Source organism: Aegilops tauschii, chromosome 2 (genome assembly GCF_002575655.3).
Source record: "Aegilops tauschii subsp. strangulata cultivar AL8/78 chromosome 2, Aet v6.0, whole genome shotgun sequence".
Classification (NCBI taxonomy): Eukaryota; Viridiplantae; Streptophyta; class Magnoliopsida; order Poales; family Poaceae; genus Aegilops; species Aegilops tauschii.
The window spans coordinates 486,864,741-486,886,329 of NC_053036.3; the positions used below are offsets into that span (position 1 = coordinate 486,864,741).

General features: G+C 45.9%; 1 protein-coding gene across 1 annotated transcript; it reads right to left on the reverse strand.

Moving 5' to 3' along the window:
• Positions 1-14,705: 14,705 nt before the first annotated feature.
• LOC109759876 (uncharacterized) lies at positions 14,706-17,284 on the reverse strand. The gene is made up of 3 exons (XM_020318714.4): positions 17,156-17,284; positions 16,642-17,058; positions 14,706-15,107 (listed from the first exon to the last, which is right to left on the reverse strand). Exons 2-3 carry the CDS (start codon positions 16,792-16,794, stop codon positions 14,877-14,879), a joined length of 384 nt encoding a protein of 127 aa, XP_020174303.1. The 5' UTR covers positions 16,795-17,058; positions 17,156-17,284; the 3' UTR covers positions 14,706-14,876.
• Positions 17,285-21,589: the final 4,305 nt, after the last annotated feature.

The window sequence follows — 21,589 nt, forward strand, 5'->3', positions numbered from 1 at the left end:
GGATGATGCATTACGGAACGAGTAAAGAGACTTGCCGGTAACGAGATTGAACTAGGTATGATGATACCGATGACCGAATCTCGGGCAAGTAACATACCGATGACAAAGGGAACAACGTATGTTGTTATGCGGTTTGACCGATAAAGGTCTTCGTAGAATATGTAGGAGGCAATATGAGCATCCAGGTTCCGCTATTGGTTATTGACCGGAGATGTGTCTCGGTCATGTCTACATAGTTCTCCAACCCGTAGGGTCCGCACGCTTAACGTTCGATGATGATTTGTATTATGAGTTATGTGTTTTGATGAACGAAGTTTGTTCGGAGTCCCAGATGAGATCATCGACATGACAAGGAGTCTCGAAATGGTCGAGAGGTAAAAATTCATATATTGGAAGGTTGCATTCGGACATCGGAATGGTTCCGGGATGTTCAGGAATTTTTTTGGAGTACCGGGAGGTTACCGGAACCCCCTGGGGAGTTAATGGGCCTTCATGGGCCCTAGTGGAGTGAGGAGGCAGCGGCCAGGTGGAGGCGCGCCCCCAAGCCCAAACCGAATTGGACTAGGGTTGGGGGGCGCTCCCCCCTTTCCTTCTCCCCTCTTCTCCCTTCCCTCTTCCTAGTTGGAATAGGAAAGGGGGGCGAATCCTACTTGGACCGGGAGTCCAAGTAGGACTCTCCCCTTTGACACGACCCCTCTAGGGACAGACTCCTCTTCCCCCCTCCTTTATATACGTGGGAGGAGGGCACCCCAAAGGCGCACCAAGTCTTCTCTTAGTCGTGTGCGGTGCCCCCCTCCACAGTTACACACCTCGGTCATATCGTCGTAGTGCTTAGGCGAAGCCCTGCGCCGGTAACATCATCATCACCGTCGCCACACCGTCGTGCTGAAGGAACTCTCCCTCGGCCTCAACTGGATCAAGAGCTCGAGGGACGTCATCGAGCTTAACGTGTGCTGAACGCGGAGGTGTCGTACGTTCGGTGCTTGGATCAGTTGGATCGCGAAGATGTTCGACTACATCAACCACGTTACTAAACGCTTCCGCTTTCGGTCTACGAGGGTACGTGGACACACTCTCCCCGCTCGTTTCTATGCTTCTCCTAGATAGATCTTGCGTGATCGTAGGAAAATTTTGAAATACTACGTTCCCCAACAGTGGCATCCGAGCCAAGTCTATACGTAGATGTTATATGCATGAGTAGAACACAAAGAGTTGTGGGCGATAATAGTCATACTGCTTACCAGCAACGTCTTACTTTGATTCGGCGTTATTGTTGGATGAAGCGGCCCGGACCGACATTACATGACTGCGTTCATGAGACTGGTTCTACCGACGTGCTTCACACACATGTGGCTAGCGGGTGTCTGTTTCTCCAACTTTAGTTGAATCAAGTTTGACTACGCCCGGTCCTTGTTGAAGGTTAAAACAACACACTTGATGAAAAATCGTTGTGGTTTTGATGCGTAGGTAAGAACGGTTCTTGCTAGAAGCCCATAGCAGCCACGTAAAACTTGCAACAACAAAGTAGAGGACGTCTAACTTGTTTTTGCAGGGCATGTTGTGATGTGATATGGTCAAGACGTGATGAGATATAAATTGTTGTATGAGATGATCATGTTTTGTAAAAGTTATCGGCAACTGGCAGGAGCCTTATGGTTGTCGCTTTATTGTATGAAATGCAATCGCCATGTAATTGCTTTACTTTATCACTAAGCGGTAGCGATAGTCGTAGAAGCAATAGTTGGCGAGACGACAACGATGCTATGATGGAGACAAGGTGTCAAGCCGGTGATGATGGTGATCATGACGGTGCTTTGGAGATGGAGATCAAAGGCACAGGATGATGATGTCCATATCATATCACTTGTTTTGATTGCATGTGATGTTTATCCTTTATGCATCTTATTTTTCTTAGTACGGCGGTAGCATTATAAGATGATCCCTCACGAAATTTCAAGGTATAAGTGTTCTTCCTGAGTATGCACCATTGCTACAGTTCGTCGTGCCGAGACACCACATGATGATCGGGTGTGATAAGCTCTACATTCACATACAACGGGTGCAAGCCAGTTTTGCACACGCAGAATACTCGGGTTAAACTTGACGAGCCTAGCATATGCAGATATGGCCTCGAAACACTGAGACCGAAAGGTCGAGCGTGAATCATATAGTAGATATGATCAACATTGTGATGTTCACCATTGAAAACTACTCCATCTCACGTGATGATCGGACATGGCTTAGTTGATTTAGATCACGTGATCATTTAGATGACTAGAGGGATGTCTATCTAAGTGGGAGTTCTTAAGTAATATGATTAATTAAACTTTAATTTATCATGAACTTAGTACCTGATAGTTTTTTTCATGTCTATGTTGTTGTAGATCAATGGCCCGTGCTACCGTTCCCTTGAATTTTAATGCGTTCCTAGAGAAAGCTAAGTTGAAAGATGATGGTAGCAACTACACGGACTGGGTCCGTAACTTCAAGATTATCCTCATTGCTGCACAGAAGAATTACGTCCTGGAAGCACCGCTAGGTGCAAGACCCGCTGCAGGAGCAACTCCGGACGTTATGAACGTCTGGCAGAGCAAAGCTGATGACTACTTGATAGTTCAGTGTGCCATGCTTTACGGCTTAGAACCGGGACTTCAACAACGTTTTGAACGTCATGGAGCATATGGGATGTTCCAGGAGTTGAAGTTAATATTTCAAGCAAATGCCCGGATTGAGAGATATGAAGTCTCCAGTAAGTTCTATAGCTGCAAGATGGAGGAGAATAGTTTTGTCAGTGAACATATACTCAGAATGTCTGGGTACCACAACCACTTGACTCAACTGGGAGTTAATCTTCCTGATGATAGTGTCATTGACAGAGTTCTTCAATCACTGCCACCAAGCTACAAAAGCTTCGTGATGAACTATAATATGCAAGGAATGGAAAAGACTATTCCCGAGCTCTTCGTAATGCTAAAGGCTGCGGAGGTAGAAATCAAGAAGGAGCATCAAGTGTTGATGGTTAACAAGACCACTAGTTTCAAGAAAAAGGGCAAAGGGAAGAAGGGGAACTTCAAGAAGAATGACAAGCAAGTTGCTGCTCAAGTGAAGAAGCCCAAGCCTGGCCCTAAGCCTAAGACTGAGTGCTTCTACTACAAAGGGACTAGTCACTGGAATCGAAAGTGACCCAAGTATTTGGCGGATAAGAAGGATGGCAAAGTGAAAGGTATATTTGATATACATGTTATTGATGTGTACCTTACTAATGCTCGTAGTAGCACCTGGGTATTTGATACTGGTTCTGCTGCTCATATTTGCAACTCGAAACGGGGGCTACGGATTAAACAAAGATTGGCTAAGGACAAGGTGACGATGTGCGTGGGAAATGGTTCCAAAGTCGATGTGATCTCGGTCGGCACGCTACCTCTACATCTACCGTCGGGATTAGTTTTAGACCTGAATAATTGTTATTTGGTGCCAGCGTTGAGCATGAACATTATATCTGGATCTTGTTTGATGCGAGACGGTTATTCATTTAAATCAGAGAATAATGGTTGTTCTATTTATATGAGTAATATCTTTTATGGTCATGCACCCTTGATGAGTGGTCTATTTCTGTTGAATCTTGATAGTAGTGATACACATATTCATAATATTGAAGCCAAAAGATGCAAAGTTAATAATGATAGTGCAACTTATTTGTGGCACTGCCGTTTAGGTCATATTGGTGTAAAGTGCATGAAGAAACTCCATGCTGATGGGCTTTTGGAATCACTTGATTATGAATCACTTTTTGCTTGCGAACCATGCCCCATGGGCAAGATGACTAAGACTCCGTTCTCTGGAACAATGCAGCGAGCAACTGACTTATTGGAAATAATACATACTGATGTATGCGGTCCAATGAGTGTTGAGGCTTGCGGCGGGTATCGTTATTTTCTGACCTTCACAGATGATTTAAGCAGATATGGGTATATCTACTTGATGAAACATAAGTCTGAAACATTTGAAAAGTTCAAAGAATTTCAGAGTGAAGTGGAAAATCATCGTAACAAGAAAATAAAGTTTCTACGATCTGATCGTGGAGGAGAATATTTGAGTTATGAGTTTGGTCTTCATTTGAAACAATGCGGAATAGTTTCGCAACTCACTCCACCTGGAACACCACAGCGTAATGGTGTGTCCGAATGTCGTAACCGTACTTTATTAGATATGGTGCGATCTATGATGTCTCTTACTGATTTACCACTATCGTTTTGGGGTTATGCTTTAGAGACGGTTGCATTCACGTTAAATAGGGCACCATCTAAATCCGTTGAGACGACACCATATGAACTGTGGTTTGGCAAGAAACCCAAGTTGTCATTTCTTAAAGTTTGGGGCTGCGATGCTTATGTGAAAAAGCTTCAACCTGATAAGCTTGAACCCAAATCGGAGAAATGTGTCTTCATAGGATACCCAAAGAAGACTGTTGAGTACACCTTCTATCACAGATCCGAAGGCAAGATATTCGTTGCTAAGAATGGATCCTTTCTAGAGAAGGAGTTTCTCTCGAAAGAAGTGACTGGGAGGAAAGAAGAACTTGATGAGGTAACTGTACTTTCTCCCGAATTGGAAAGTAGTTCATCACAGGAATCAGTTCCAGTGATTCCTACACAAATTTGTGAGGAAGTTAATGATGATGATCATGAAACTTCAGATCAAGTTACTACCAAACCTCGTAGGTCAACCAGAGTACGTTCCGCACCAGAGTGGTACGGTAATCCTATTCTGGACGGTATGTTACTAGACCATGACGAACCTACGAACTATGAGGAAGCGACGATGAGCCCAGATTCCGCGAAATGGCTTGAGGCCATGAAATCTGAGATGGGATCCATGTATGAGAACAAAGTGTGGACTTTGGTTGACTTGCCCGATGATCGGCAAGCCATAGAGAATAATTGGATCTTCAAGAAGAAGATTGACGCTGACAGTAATGTTACTGTCTACAAAGCTTGACTTGTTGTGAAAGGTTTTCGACAAGTTCAAGGAGTTGACTACGATGAGACCTTCTCACCCAAAGCGATGCTTAAGTCTGTCCGAATCATGTTAGCAACTGCCGCATTTTATGATTATGTAATTTGGCAGATGGATGTCAAAACTGCATTCCTTAATGGATTTCTTAAAGAAGAGTTGTATATGATGCAACCAGAAGGTTTTGTCGATCCTAAAGGTGCTAACAAAGTGTGCAAGATCTAGCGATCCATTTACGGACTGGTGCAAGCCTCTCGGAGTTGGAATATACGCTTTGATAGTGTGATCAAAGCATATGGTTTTATATAGACTTTTGGAGAAGCCTGTATTTACAAGAAAGTGAGTGGGAGCTCTGTAGCATTTCTAATATTATATGTGGATGACATATTGTTGATTGGAAATGATACAAAATTTCTGAATAGCATAAAAGGATACTTGAATAAGAATTTTTCATTGAAAGACCTCGGTGAAGCTGCTTACATATTGGCATCAAGATCTATAGAGATAGATCAAGACGCTTAATTGGACTTTCACAAAGCACATACCTTGATAAGATTTTGAATAAGTTCAAAATGGATCAGTCAAAGAAAGGGTTCTTGCCTTTGTTACAAGGTGTGAAGTTGAGTGAGACTCAATGCCCGACCACTGCAGAAGATAGAGAGAAAATGAAAGTCATTCCCTATGCCTCAGCCATAGGTTCTATCATGTATGCAATGGTGTATCAGACCTGATGTGTGCCTTGCTATAAGTATAGTAGTGAGGTACCAAAGTAATCCAGGAGTGGATCACTAGAAAGCGGTCAAGAACATCCTGAAATACCTGAAAAGGACTAATGATATGTTTCTCATTTATGGAGGAGACAAAGAGCTCGTCGTAAATGGTTATGTCGATGCAAGCTTTGACTCTGATCCGGATGACTCTAAGTCGCAAACCGGATACGTATTTATATTGAATAGTGGAGTTGTCAGTTGGTGAGTTCCAAGCAGAGCGTCGTGGTGGGATCTACGTGTGAAGCGGAGTACATAGCTGCTTCGGAAGCAGCAAATGAAGGAGTCTGGATGAAGGAGTTCATATTCGATCTAGGTGTAATACCTAGTGCATCGGGTCCAATGAAAATCTTTTGTGACAATACTGAAGCAATTGCCTTGGCGAAGGAATCCAGATTTCACAAGAGAACCAAGCACATCAAGAGAAGCTTCAATTCCATCCGCGATCTAGTCAAGGAGGGAGACATAGAAGTTTGCAAAATACATACGGATCTGAATGTTGCAGACCCGTTGACTAAGCCTCTTCCACGAGCAAAATATGATCAGCACCAAGACTCCATGGGTGTTAGAATCATTACTATGTAATCTAGATTATTGACTCTAGTGCAAGTGGGAGACTGAAGGAAATATGCCCTAGAGGCAATAATAAAGTTGTTATTTATATTTCCTTATATCATGATAAATGTTTATTATTCATGCTAGAATTGTATTAACCAGAAACTTAGTACATGTGTGAATACATAGACAAACAAGAGTGTCCCTAGTATGCCTCTACTTGACTAGCTCGTTAATCAAAGATGGTTAAGTTTCCTAGCCATAGACATGTGTTGTCATTTGATGAACGGGATCACATCATTGGAGAATGATGTGATGGACAAGACCCATCCGTTAGCTTAGCATAATGATCGTTTAGTTTTATTGCTATTGCTTTCTTCATGACTTATACATGTTCCTCTGACTATGAGATTATGTAACTCCCGAATACTGGAGGAACACCTTGTGTGCTATCAAACATCACAACCTAACTGGGTGATTATAAAGATGCTCTACAGGTGTCTCCGAAGGTGTTTGTTGGGTTGGCATAGATCAAGATTAGGATTTGTCACTCCGTGTATCGGAGAGGTATCTCTGGGCCCTCTCGGTAATGCTCATCATTGTAAGCCTTGCAAGCAATGTGACTAATGAGTTAGTTGAGGGATGATGCATTACGGAATGAGTAAAGAGACTTGCTGGTAACGATATTGAACTAGGTATGATGATACCGACGATCGAATCTCGGGCAAGTAACATACCGATGACAAAGGGAACAACGTATGTTGTTATGCGGTTTGACCGATAAAGATCTTTGTAGAATATGTAGGAGCCAATATGAGCATCCAGGTTCTGCTATTGGTTATTGACCGGAGATGTGTCTCGGTCATGTCTACATAGTTCTCGAACCCGTAGGGTCCGCACGCTTAACGTTCGATGACGATTTGTATTATGAGTTATGTGTTTTGATGACCAAAGTTCGTTCGGAGTCCCGAATGAGATCACGGACATGATGAGGAGTCTCGAAATGGTCGATAGGTAAAGATTCATATATTGGAAGGTTGCATTCGGACATCAGAATGGTTCCGGGATGTTCGGGCATTTTTCTGGAGTACCGGGAGGTTATCGGAACCCCCCCGGGGAGTTAATGGGCCTTCATGGGCCCTAGTAGAGAGAGGAGGCAGCGGCCAGGTGGAGGCGCGCGCCCCCCAAGCCCAAACCGAATTAGACTAGGGTTGGGGGGCGGCCCCCCTTTCCTTCTCCCCTCTTCTCCCTTCCCTCCTTCTCCTAGTTGGAATAGGAAAGGGGGGGGGTGAATCCTACTTGGACCGGGAGTCCAAGTAGGACTCCCCCCTTTGGCGCGCCCCCTCTAGGGCCGGCCTCCTCTTCCCCCCTCCTTTATATACGTGGGAGGGGGGCACACCAAGTCTTCTCTTAGTCGTGTGCGGTGCCCCCCTCCACAGTTACACACCTCGGTCATATCGTTGTAGTGCTTAGGCGAAGCCCTGCGCCGGTAACATCATCATCACCGTCGCCACGCCATCATGCTGACGGAACTCTCCCTCGGCCTCAACTGGATCAAGAGCTCGAGGGACGTCATCGAGCTGAACATGTGCTGAACATGGAGGTGCCGTACGTTCGGTGCTTGGATCGGTTGGGTCGCGAAGACGTTCGACTACATCAACCGTGTTACTAAACGCTTCCGCTTTCGGTCTACGAGGGTACGTGGACACACTCTCCCCGCTCGTTGCTATGCTTCTCCTAGATAGATCTTGTGTGATCGTGGATGTCGCCTAGAGGGGGGGGTGAATAGGCGCTTTAAAATAATTACGGTTTAGGCTTTAAAATAATTGCGGAATAAGCCTAGCGGTTAATTTGACAAGCACAAAACCTACAACAACTAGGCTCACCTATGTGCACCAACAACTTATGCTAAGCAAGATAAACAACTAAGTGATAGCAAGATATATGACAAGAAACAATATGGCTATCACAAAGTAAACTGCATAAGTAAAGGGTTCGGGTAAGAGATAACCGAGACACGCGGAGACGACGATTTATCCTGAAGTTCACACCCTTGCGGATGCTAATCTCCGTTTGGAGCGGTGTGGAGGCACAATGCTCCCCAAGAAGCCACTAGGGCCACCATAATCTCCTCATGCCCTCGCACAATGCAAGATGCCGTGATTCCACTAAGGGACCCTTGAGGGCGGTCACCGAACCCGTACAAATGGCAACCCTTGGGGGCGGTCACCGAACCCGTACACTTTGGCAACCCTTGGGGGCGGTCACCGGAACCCGTCAAATTGCTCGGGGCGATCTCCACAACCTAATTGGAGACCCCGACGCTTGCCCGGAGCTTTACACCACAATGATTGAGCTCCGAACACCACCAACCGTCTAGGGCGCCCAAGCACCCAAGAGGAACAAGCTCAAGGGCACCAAGCACCCAAGAGTAATAAGCTTCTCAACTTGTAACTTCCACGTATCACTGTGGAGAACTCAAACCGATGCACCAAAAGCAATGGCAAGGGCACACAGAGTGCCCAAGTCCTTCTCTCTCAAATCCCACCGAAGCAACTAATGTTAGGGAGGAAAATGAGAAGAAGAACAAGAAGGAGAACACCAAGAACTCCAAGATCTAGATCCAATGGGTTCCCCTCACATAGAGGAGAAAGTGATTGGTGGAAATGTGGATCTAGATCTCCTCTCTCTTTTCCCTCAAAAACTAGCAAGAATCCATGGAGGGATTGAGAGTTAGCAAGCTCGAAGAAGGTCAACAATGGGGGAAGAACACGAGCTCAAAAGATAAGGTTCAATGGGGAAGAAGACCTCCTTATATAGTGGGGGGAACAATCCAACCGTTACCCCCACTTCAGCCCCGCAGAGAGCGGTACTACCGCTCCCCCTCGCGGTACTGCCGCTGAGCCCAAAGCGGTACTACCGCGGTGGCAGGGCGGTACTACCGCATACGAGCGGTACTACGGCCCCCACTGCCGCGGCTAGTACCATAAAACCCGACACGAAAAAGACCCCTCGAATCGAGGCGGTACTAGTACGAGACCGTAGCGGTACTACGGCTGGGGCCACCAGCGGTACTACCGCTCTGGAGCGGTACTACCGCTTGTAGCACCCAAGCGGTACTACCGCTCCGGCCCGCGGTACTACCGCTAGGAAACCAAAACTGCCATAACTTCTGCATATGAGCTCCGAATTGAGCAAACTCAAGCTTGTTGGATTGAGAAAGACGAGTAGCATCAAAACAGCAACTGGTTATAGTAAGAAGAGGCAGGGGAGGTATGCCAACAAATAGAGGAGTGAAACCTCCAACCGAGAAGAACCGGCATAACCTCCAACATCGAAAACATCATAGAAGATGCGAGTGAACTCCGTTTTCGATGAACTCGAGCTTGTCATCAAGATGACCATAAGCTCCAAAACTCACAAAGAGAAGAACCAAACAAGAACCAACAAAGATGATGCAAGGATGCAATGGTTTGAGCTCTCTATGAACGATACGATCAAGCTACTCATCGAGAGCCCCCCTTGATAGTACGACAATCGATCCTATAACCCGGTCTCCCAACTACCATCATGAGACCGGTAAAATAGAAAACCTATCAAGAGCAAACCTTTGCCTTGCACATGGTCCACTTGAGCTAGATGATGACGATCTTGACTCCCTCAAGTTGGACCACCTTTCTTGGTTGTGTTGGCTCGATGAAGACTAGTTGATTGCTCCCCCATACTCCACTATGGGTGAGCCACTCTTCCGCACATCTTCACAAGTCCATTGTCACCACAATGGACGGCAAGCTTCAAGCATTTGATCTCTTCATGATGCTTCACTTGAACTTGCACACCGCAACATCTTCACAAGTCCATTGTCGCCACAATGGACGGCAAGCTTCAAGCATTTGATCTCTTCATGATGCTTCACTTGAACTTGCACACCGCAACCTAACCCCACAAAGAACTCTCACGAAGATCATGGGTTAGTACACAAAGCGTAATCGACAATGCTTACCACACCATGGGATCGCTTGATCCCTCTCGGTACATCTTGTGCGCTTTGTGTGTTGATCAACTTGATTCACTCTTGACTTAGTCTTGATCAACCTTGACTCTTTCCAACTCTCTTCATTTGGATGATGTCTTGAAGGTAAACATGAATGATCACACAATCTTCTTCTTCAAGACATGCTTGCAATAAGCTCTACTCTCACATGACCAATCTTTGATAATTCCTTAATAACACCTTGGTCACCACATAAACTCCTTGAAACCAAAACATGGACTTCAAGAAATGCCTATGGACAAATCCTTCAAATATAACTCAAGGCAACCATTAGTCCATAGAGATTGTCATCAATTACCAAAACCAAACATGGGGGCACCGCATGTTCTTTCACTACGTTCCCCAACACTAGGTTCATTCACTATTCCATTCCATACATATATAGCCTGTGTTTCTGAATGTTGTCGATTAATTTGACAAGGTTAATTCTTGCATCTATAACAGTGTAAGTGGCAGGATGGTCCTGTGAACTAAAACCCATAATGGGGATTTCGGCATGGTTCCCGGCTATCAGGTTTTATTTTAGAATAAGCACAATGCTTGAATTCAGGTTTTGGTGATCTTGAAACTGTTTGAAAGGGATTAAGTTGAGGTCAGTTTCATTTGGAGATCAGAATAATGTTGTACATGCAAAGCCTGGTTGCTTCACACAAAAGCGAACTTGGTGCTTTTTTTATATTCCTTGCTTTCAAAAGTAAAGGGCATTTACAACTTTGTTTCTGTGAACTATAGGCAGGCAACACATAGATTACACTTTGCAGCACATAGATCACACTTTCTGTAAACAATGTGACTCGGTGTACCTTGTTCACGCTGAGTTCGTCGGATATTTTGTGTTGTGAATGTTTATATGTTGTTATCTTGTTCTTATCTGACTGTTTCTATGTTATTATCTTATTCTTAGATGACTACAATTGCATTTGATTTGATTTCGATGTTCCATTGTGGTCTCACTCATCCGATTGCAATTAATTTCGAGGTTAATTTGTGCAATATGCAACAGTGTAAGTGTAAAGATGGAAGTTTAAACTACCCTCTAGATCAAAACCCAGAATGGGGATTTCGAAATGGTTCCTAACTAGCAAATTTTGGAATAATACTTGAAACTGGTTTTTGACGATCTTCAAACTATATGAAGAGGCTAAGTTGCAGTCAGTTTCATTTAGAAATCCGATTACTATTGTACATGATAAGTCCTTGTTGCTTTGCACATAAGCAATTACTTTCAAAAGCAAAGAGCACGCCCTACAATGCATCAGCTCCAAGCCCTCGACCACGACGACGAGGACCAAGTCGCCCAGCGCCTACAGTCCCTGCACAAGGTCGCACTGCCCCCACCCCCACGACGCCGTCTGCATTGATCTAAAGCCCGCCGAGGACGGGGACGAGCTGAGGGTGGAGATGGGCCACAGCGGCGAGGAGGGGGAGGAGGTGCAGCGGAGCCATGATGGCCAGCCTCTTGACGGAGAGCAAAAAAGAATAAATATGCTACGGTTTTCCTTGCGGCTCAATTTTCACACCCTTCTTAGGTTAATCTTCACTATTTTCTTCTCTGTACACACCTCATCAAAACTGAACTAAGAGGCATCACATATGTTTAGGTGGTGTGCGTGTGTGTGTGTGTGTGTGTGTGAACATGGTTTAAACTATGATGTTTCTTGGAGAGAGCAAACTAACCTTCTTCATTTCATGGTTTATTAACTAAAATATTAATCGACAACATTGATGCCTCTGCTTACTCGTGATTAGCATTAGTAATGATATCTGAAGACAAGTACCGGATTAAAGATAGCATATAGAGTTATAATCAGCCAATTTTAAATTTGTTTGTTTGTAGGCGTGTTAAGCTAATACTTGAAAAAAAATATGCATGCAGGATCAAATTTCTTCTTCTGGAGCTTATTATCACACAATTTTAGTTACTTCCTCCTGCTATTAGCTTTCTGCGGATTTACATTTGGTTCATTTGTGGAGAAGAGTCCGTGAGATTTCATAGTAGTACTTTTAGGTTATTGTCAGCCAGACATTTTGTGAGGGTATAACGAATTGCTTTATTACTTCAACAACTTATCTATCCGGTTCAGGTCTGGATTTTTTCACATGGTTGAAAAGATCATATAACCGAATTCACTGTAACACGTTAACAAACATGATAGTTTAATTAATGCACACAATCCCGCCTCAGATACGACAACTTTATTTGTGCGCGCAATCCCGCCTCAAGAGGCGCCACCAGGTGGCGCCCCAGTCACTAGTGACCATCAAGAGACACCCACCACAAGTATCATCCTCTGAGCACGCTCCTCTCCCAAACTGTGACGGAAATGGGCTAGTTTCAGCCGACCCAAATGCAACCGAACATGCCAGATTATCCACAGCTGGGCTACCAGCCCATAGCGCACTGGAAGAAGCTGCCCATCGAGCCGAATGGTTTGTGATCGCCAAGTTCAGCTGGAAGCTGGGTTTGGAGATTTGGAGAAGTTGGAGGGATTTCGAACAGACACATAGGCTTTGTTCGGAATCCCTCCTCACCGCTCCGACTCCGTGGAGTCGTGGAGCTTAGTTTTAGCAGCTCCGTGAAAATGAGCTAGCACCTGGTCCGCTCCGGAGCGGAGTGGAGGGAGCGAAGAGGAGCCGAACGCGGCCATAGTCTCTCTGCTTCCTTAGTTCCTTTGGAGCCAACTTTTAGAACACACTCCTTTCAGCCCAACCATTTGACGCGAAGGAAACTTCACATGGTCCCCCCACCTCACGTGAAGATAAAATGTGGGGATGAAAGAGAGACTAAGAGCATCTCCACTCGCACCCCCAACAGGCCCCCCAAGGCGAGTTTTTTCGCGTCGGCATTCAAAAACCCCAGTTGCTCCCCCATGACGACGAAATCTGTCGGCCCGGTCCATTTTTTTGGCTCGGCGATCCCAGGCCGAACCCAGCGCGTTGGGGGGGGGCGCTTGGGGGCTCCGGCGGAAGGAAAACCCGTGCCTGGGCCACCCACTGTCAGGCGAAAAAGCATATTGCACTTCCAGATTCCCCCACCCCACCCCCCCCCCCCCCCCCCGCGCGCGCGCACGCCTTTCCGCCGCTGTGCCGATCCCGGCGTCGCCTACCCACCCACCGCCATTAGAAAGGACATTCCCCCGCCGGAAAAGGGAAGGTTCGCCACGGCAGCCTCCACCGTGCTTCCTGGGCGAGCTTTCTGGTGCTACGACCACGCAGGGCGGGGATACCGGCGGCTGCGCGCCTACCACGCCCGCCAGGTGTTCGGTGATTTGTCTGCTCGGTGATGTACTCGGACAACGACGAGGCGTTCGCAGCGCTGCTGGAGGAGGAAGCCGATGCCGACGCCCAGGAGGAAGAGCATCTCATGGTCCTCGCCGCACTGGCTGGCCTATTCGCAAACAATGCAAAGCCGCGGCGAGGTGGCTCGGCGCCAGGCCGGCTGAAGGCAAAGCAGAGGCATCGCCTGGAAGGCTATTGCTTGCTCTACTCCGACTACTTCGCCGACGCTCCACTGCGCGACGAGAAAGTATTTCGGCGTCGTTATCGGATGAGCCGAAAGCTCTTCCTCGTGATTGTGAATTCCATCCGTGAGTTCGACAGCTACTTCAAGTGCAAGAAGGATTGTACCGGCACACTTGGATTCACCTCACTCCAGAAGTGCACGGCAGCTATGAGGATGCTTGCATACGGAGCTCTCGGTGATTCACTTGAAGACAATGGACGCATGGCCGAGTCCACGACCATTGAGTGTTTGTACAAGTTTTGCAGGACAGTGGTGGCAGTGTTTGGACCTCAATACTTGCGATCACCCAATGCTGAAGACACTGCTCGAATCCTAGCATGGAATGCAGCAAGAGGATTTCCTAGGATGCTTGGAAGCATCGACTGCATGCATTGGAAATGGAAAACCTGTCCATTTTCTTGGCAGGGGATGTACAAAGGCGTCAAAGGCGGTTGCAGTTTTTTTCGGTTGCAGAAGATATAGTTACCCTCCACGCCGTTTTTTTCGCCGATGCGCCCCCGGGCGGCGCTATTTCAAGCCCCCGGAACGAGTGGAGATGCTCTAGTATAGACCTATAGAGGCAGGTCCACGATATATCATCCATAAATGGATACCACGATATAGAGGCAGCTAATATGCAAACTCTGAGTTTGCGCATCGCCTCGACACCCTTCATATCCATGCTCCATATGCATACTTCCTAATCGTTCCCGAGCGTAACTATATCTTCCCCGCAACCACTTCAGGCTTCGGGCATTCTACCCAGGCCAGTAAACAACACAGACTCCGCCGTGGACAATGGCTGTGCGGCGAATTTCATGGCAAATTCAGGGTAGTAACTTGTATTGTCTCGCGTACGCCACAATCTGAAACTATCAAAATTTAACTTGACCCAACCGACCACAACAAGTTTGCCGGAACTTCATGTTCTCAAACTGCAAAAAAGTAGACAATTCCTCTGCAGATCATACTAGGCGTTTGCTCATCAGGCGCTCTTTGACGGCGCCGGGTACTTGACGGCGTTCTTCACGATCTTCTTCAGGGCCGCGTCGCCGAGGTCGACGCCGCACATGTCAGAGAGCCGGATCAGGTAGAGCAGCACGTCGGAGAGCTCCTCGCCGAGGTGCTCCTTCTCCCTCTCTTCCCAGCCAGGCAAGCCCTTCTGCACCTCGCCTTTCCACATGAACAGCTCCGACAGCTCCCCGACCTCGCCGACCTGCACAACAACAAATTTCCAGGTAAGAACAAGTATAGAAAGTAACAGATCAAGCAAGCTCTATCGTATCGCACTACGTGATGAAAATAGAAAGAAAAAAAACTGATCCGGTCCAAGCCTGATCCTACAGCGCCGTGCAAAATGTCTAGTGGTGCTCGAGCACATCCCGAACAGACCGAAAACGGTGACAGAACGGCACGTGAACAACATCTGCCGATGCTGTTAAGTCATGGATCGACCTAAGCATCTCATTTCTGAGAGATGAACTGCAAAGTATAGTGCAGAATTAGTTCTGCAAGACCGGATTTCCCTTCGCCTTCAGACAGGAACAGGAGTGCGTGCTTTTACGGAATAGAAAAGTTTGGCACTGAATCACATTCCTGCTTCAGAAAATTCAGTGAGAAGTTAGACAGGGACATTCGCTAGTCTGAATTGTACCGGTATGAACACGTCGGACTCCGGAATTTTGCGTCGTTTTGACGGTTGACGTATGAAATTCGTTCCAGGGGTCAACGTACGTTGCACCACGCGGCATCCAAGATGCTAAGCATGAAAGCTGCACCCTTGGCCACGACCCACGAGTTCAAAAAATATCTGATGATCATGTGGTACATGTCCGAGGTAGATGAGAATCTGAGGTGAACTGTGACCAGTCCAAAGCTACATGTTCGCCGTCCACAAACAATGAATTACTCGCAAAGAATATTTAGCTGCGACAATTAGCAAATATCAGGTGCAAAGTGATCCCATTGAATGGTTGGTCAAAAGGGAGCGCACCACAACATACACAAAAAAAGGGATTGGTCAAGAATGACCTGTGATGGCTTCAGAATGAAGCGTTACTACCTTTAGTTGTTTACTAGCACAAACCTAGAAGCAGCTCAATACTTTAAACTGACGAAGACATTGCTAGATCATGTGCATGTGTCGTTTCAAATATCGATGCTGCCTTGTCAATATTTTAGAATAAGTAAATGAAAAGATTCTGACTACTAACTAGCGGACACAATGCACCCTGAGACTTGCAATTCCAGCTAAATATGCTTCTACAGTAGTCAAAGACCGAACGCATTATAATACATACCTTCTGGAATTCCACTAGTATTAAGGATCCAGAGAGCCATAAATACAACATTGGATCTAATGTAAAAAATAAACAAATAATTCTCCTAGGTGTAAAAAATCCCCATAGTTACTGTATTTACTTTGGGCTCAACATTGGATCTACAAACCAAATTCTAGAGGAACTATAATCTGGAAGTGGCACGCCCTAAAAAAAAGCTAAAACGCCCCTGCCGTGCATCGGTTTCCATTTCGATAAAAACAGAGTAGCCTATGATATTGATACCACAAGTAAGAAATCGAAACTTACTTTGCACAAAACGGAAGGGAAATTAATAGAATAATCCTAAGATTTCCGATGGACTACGTGTTGACGAAACACAGAAAGATCAACACCCGACAAAAGAGAAGATCAGCACCATACAGAAAGAAACGAAGGAGAAGGAAAGAGAGGAAGAAAGAGGATGCAAACCATGGCAAGCAGAAGGTTCCTTGGGCTGTGGTGCTTCTCCCAGTCCCTCTCCTTGGCGAAGTTGTCCAGCCTCCTGGACAGATCCTTCAGGCTCACATCAGCGGCCACCTCCGCCTTCGCCTCCTCCATGGCCGCCTTCTTCTCCGCCTCCATCGGCCTCGCCCGGCACCAACCTTAAACAAATACGGCCGCTCCCACGCTTGGAAATCGAGTGCCTGCCTTTGTTTGGTTCGGTGCTTCGGAAAGCGCAGCTAGGGGGGCGGAGGGATATATATATTCGCAGGCTTGCAGCAAAGTTTGGCAAATGATAATGATTAATTAATTAGGAAAGATTGGCTAAAATTTTAACTAGGAAAGTGTTAACGGCAGCGCGTACACCGCGATTTAAGTTGATTCTTCTTTGCTGCATGAGAGCACCTGTGCCAGAGGGATCATCAAATATTTTGACATCTGGAATATCGAGAGCTTTTACTCATACCAGCCAAGGCAGGAAAGGCAGGCAGTTAATACTTACCTTGTGTATTAGCAAGAGATTATAGGGGAGAGATGAGCTTGCACTCTGCAGCAGATGGGGTCATATTTGTTGTGTATTGCCTTTTGCAGATACACGGGTGTATTAAGTAATGTGTGTAGGGTAAGAAAGATGGAACCGGATTCCTTCGATAAGAAATAAGTACATACCATATATGGGGCCGCATCGGATGCGTAAAGGTCTCTCTGAGGCGCAGTTATGGTCGGTTGTCTGGGCAATTTGATGGGGGCCTTAAAGAGTGGTGCCTCTCTCTATTGGCACATGTTGTATGCCGCGTGATGATTGCGGCACACCTTAAGCAGATGGTCTAAGGGGAAATTTGGTGCATTCATACGTTTTTACGAACCGTCATCAGAAGCTCGAATGGCAGATTCGTCGCGGCAGTAAAAAGAGAAACCGATTGATGCGCAGACGTGTTTATCGCCGAGGCACTGGCCTTACAGTTTGGTCTCAATTCGGCAACTACGGTATGGTGTAATCACATAGAGGTGAACTCCGACAATATCGAGGTGATAGAGACAATGAAGAATGGAGATTGCTTTTTTGGTCTATCGGTGGCAGTTTTTATGATATACTAGTTGATGCCCCGCGCGTTGCTGCAGGATTTTTTCATGAATTTTGTGTGAAAGGTCATGAACCAAATTTAAGTAAGAAACTACACAACTAACTTCACATTCTGCAGAGATGGCAATCTACACTAAGGTAAGATAAAAAGGTGAACACACGAATCAAAGTGGAAGCTTGCAAAAAAGTGCAGATGATGTCTATACATGTAGCCCCACATCATAATATATTTGTAGTTTTGTATACAGTGGCCTATACAGTTTGTTAGTCAATGACCAGAACTGCAGATATGCCACAGTGATAAAGCTAATAACACGTTTTTTTCTGAATGTACGTACTGATTTTGTATTTCAACGAATTTGTCAGTCAGTGACCAGAACTGCATATATGCTGCAACAGCACGTACACGTTTGAGATCATTGGCCATGTGCATCTGCATCTCTAAACCTGATATTATGGTTAAGTTTGAGGTCTCACCTACACATCTATATTACACAATCAAGTGAACTGGACATCTATTCATATAGCAACGCTACAACAGCTCTAAACTCCCAAGAGAAGGAGTATAATATATTTTCAGAGTTATATAGTTCAGATTGTGCAATCAGCAACCAAAAATAGATTTGCCTGCGGCTGTGTATATTTGCTAACCAATCATTTGTCCACTTTTCTCTATTTTTAGTTTGGAACATGGCACAACGATTAATTCCCTGTCAGTTTGCACATTAGTCTGAACCTAGTGTGTATGCATGTCTGTTTGTACTATATACACCCAGAGGACGGGGTGTTGACTCGTTGGCTGGGCAGCTGGGGTAGCTGCCAGCCCACCCGAGTCCGAGCCCGACTCGGACGCACGGTGCTCGCGGAGTTTCTTCTATAGAAAAAGCCAACGAGGGTTAGCCCTTGGGTTGGTCTCATTTTTTTTTTTACTATATACACCCAGTCAAAATAAAAGAAGAGCAATATAAGAATCCATGACTACCTAGTGATGAGCTAGGGGAAAAAATATCAACACAAAGACGTGATTCATGATACGAACATTGACTCTCTAAATATACTGAAGGAAAGCAGGGCGAAAACGATCAACAGGTCAAATGCATGGTAGTAATCTAACGAACAACATGGTGCAGGGAGATTGGAATGGAGGAATCGGGGAGAACCGTGTACAGAGGGGATTGAAATAGGTTGCAGGTGGCGTCGACGGCGCAGAGGTGACCCAACCTAGGATGTTTCCAACCTCTGGCTCATGATTGTAAGAACAAACCGCAGAAAAAGAGGGCATTCATATAATTCCAATTTAGCATCGCTCTGCAAACAATTTTGAACAGCGACTTCGTAAACAATTCGATGGGCTGTAGGTACGATGAGGAGGCTGCTGGGGTAGCATGTACGGACAGGGGTTGTGGCGTGAGGACGCAGGTATGTCCCGGTCAACATGCAGTGTTTAGTAATTTCAAAAATATTCCTACGCACGCGCAAGATCATGGTGATGCATAGCAACGAGAGGGAAGAGTGTCGTCCACGTACCCTCGTAGACCGTAAGTGGAAGCGTTATGAGAACGCGGTTGATGTAGTCGTACGTCTTCACGATCCGACCGATCCAAGTACCGAACGCTAGGCACCTCCGAGTTCAGCACACGTTCAGCTCGATGACGTCCCACGAACTCCGATCCAGCAGAGCTTCACGGGAGAGTTCCGACATCACGACGGCGTGATGACGGTGATGATGTTGCTACAGATGCAGGGCTTCGCCTAAGCACCGCTACGATATGATCGAGATGGATTACGGTGGAGGGGGGCACCGCACACGGCTTGGAACAATCAACTTGTGTGTCCTAGGGTGCCCCCCTGGCCCCGTATATAAAGGAGCAAGGGGGAGGCTGGCCGGCCCTTGGGGCGCGCCAAGGAGGGGGGAGTCCTCCTCCTAGTAGGAGTAGGACTCCCCTTTCCTAGTCCAACTAGGAAGAGGAAAGGGGGAAGGAAAGAGAGGGAGAGGGAGAGGGAAAGAGGGCCGCCCCCCTCCCCTAGTCCAATTAGGACTCCTCATGGGAGGGGGGCGCCACCTCCTGGGCTGCTGCCCTCTCTCTCCCCTCAGGCCCACTAAGGCCCAATACTTTTCCGGGGGGTTTCGGTAACCCCTCCGGCACTCCGGTTTTCTTCGAAACCACCCGGAACACTTCCGGTGTCCGAATATAGTTGTCCAATATATCAATCTTTACGTCTCGACCATTTTGAGACTCCTCGTCATGTCTGTGATCACATCCGGGATTCCGAACTACCTTCGACACATAAACTCATAATACCGATCGTCACCGAACGTTAAGCGTGCGGACCCTACGGGTTCGAGAACTATGTAGACATAACCGAGACTTGTTTCCGATCAATAACCAATAGCGGAACTTGGATGCTCATATTGGCTCCTACATATTCTACGAAGATTTTTATCGGTCAAACCGTATAACAACATACGTTGTTCCCTTTGTCATCGGTATGTTACTTGCCCGAGATTCGATCGTCGGAATCTCAATACCTAGTTCAATCTCGTTACCGACAAGTCTCTTTACTCGTTCCGTAATACATCATCCCGCAACTAACTCATTAGTTGCATTGCTTGCAAGGCTTATAGTGATGTGCATTACCGAGAGGGCCCAGAGATACCTCTCCGACAATCGGAGTGACAAATCCTAATCTTGATCTATGCCAACTCACAAGTATCATCGGAGACACTTGTAGAGCACCTTTATAATCACCCAGTTACGTTGTGACGTTTGGTAGCACACAAAGTGTTCTTCCAGTATTCGGGAGTTGCGTAATCTCATAGTCATAGGAACATGTATAAGTCATGAAGAAATCAATAACAATATACTAAACGATCGTATGCTAAGCTAACGGAATGGGTCAAGTCAATCACATCATTCTCTAATGATGTGATCCCGTTAATCAAATGACAACTCATGTCTATGGCCAGGAAACTTAACCATCTTTGATTCAACAAGCTAGTCAAGTAGAGGCATACTAGTGACACTTAGTTTGTCTATGTATTCACACATGTACTAAGTTTCCGGTTAATACAATTCTAGCATGAATAATAAACATTTATCATGATATAAGGAAATATAAATAACAACTTTATTATTGCCTCTAGGGCATATTTCATTCAGTCTCCCACTTGCACTAGAGTCAATAATCTAGATTATAAAGTAATGATTCTAACACCCATGGAATCTTGGTGTTGATCACATTTTGCTCGTGAGAGAGGCTTAGTCAACGGGTCTGCAACATTCAGATCCGTATATATCTTGCAAATCTCTATGTCTCCCTCCTTGACTTGGTCGCGGATGGAATTGAAGCGTCTCTTGATGTGCTTGGTTCTCTTGTGAAATCTAGATTCCTTTGCCAAGGCAATTGCACCAGTATTGTCACAAAAGATTTTCATTGGACCCGATGCACTAGGTATGACACCTAGATCGGATATGAACTCCTTCATCCAGACTCCTTCATTTGCTGCTTCCGAAGCAGCTATGTACTCCGCTTCACACGTAGATCCCGCCACGACGCTTTGCTTAGAACTGCACCAACTGATAGCTCCATCGTTCAATATAAATACGTATCCGGTTTGTGACTTAGAGTCATCCGGATCAGTGTCAAAACTTGCATCCACGTAACCATTTACGACGAGCTCTTTGTCACCTCCATAAACGAGAAACATATCCTTAGTCCTTTTCAGGTATTTCAGGATGTTCTTGACCGTTGTCCAGTGATCCACTCCTGGATTACTTTGGTACCTCCCTGCTAAACTAATAGCAAGGCACACATCAGGTCTGGTACGCAGCATTGCATACATGAGAGAGC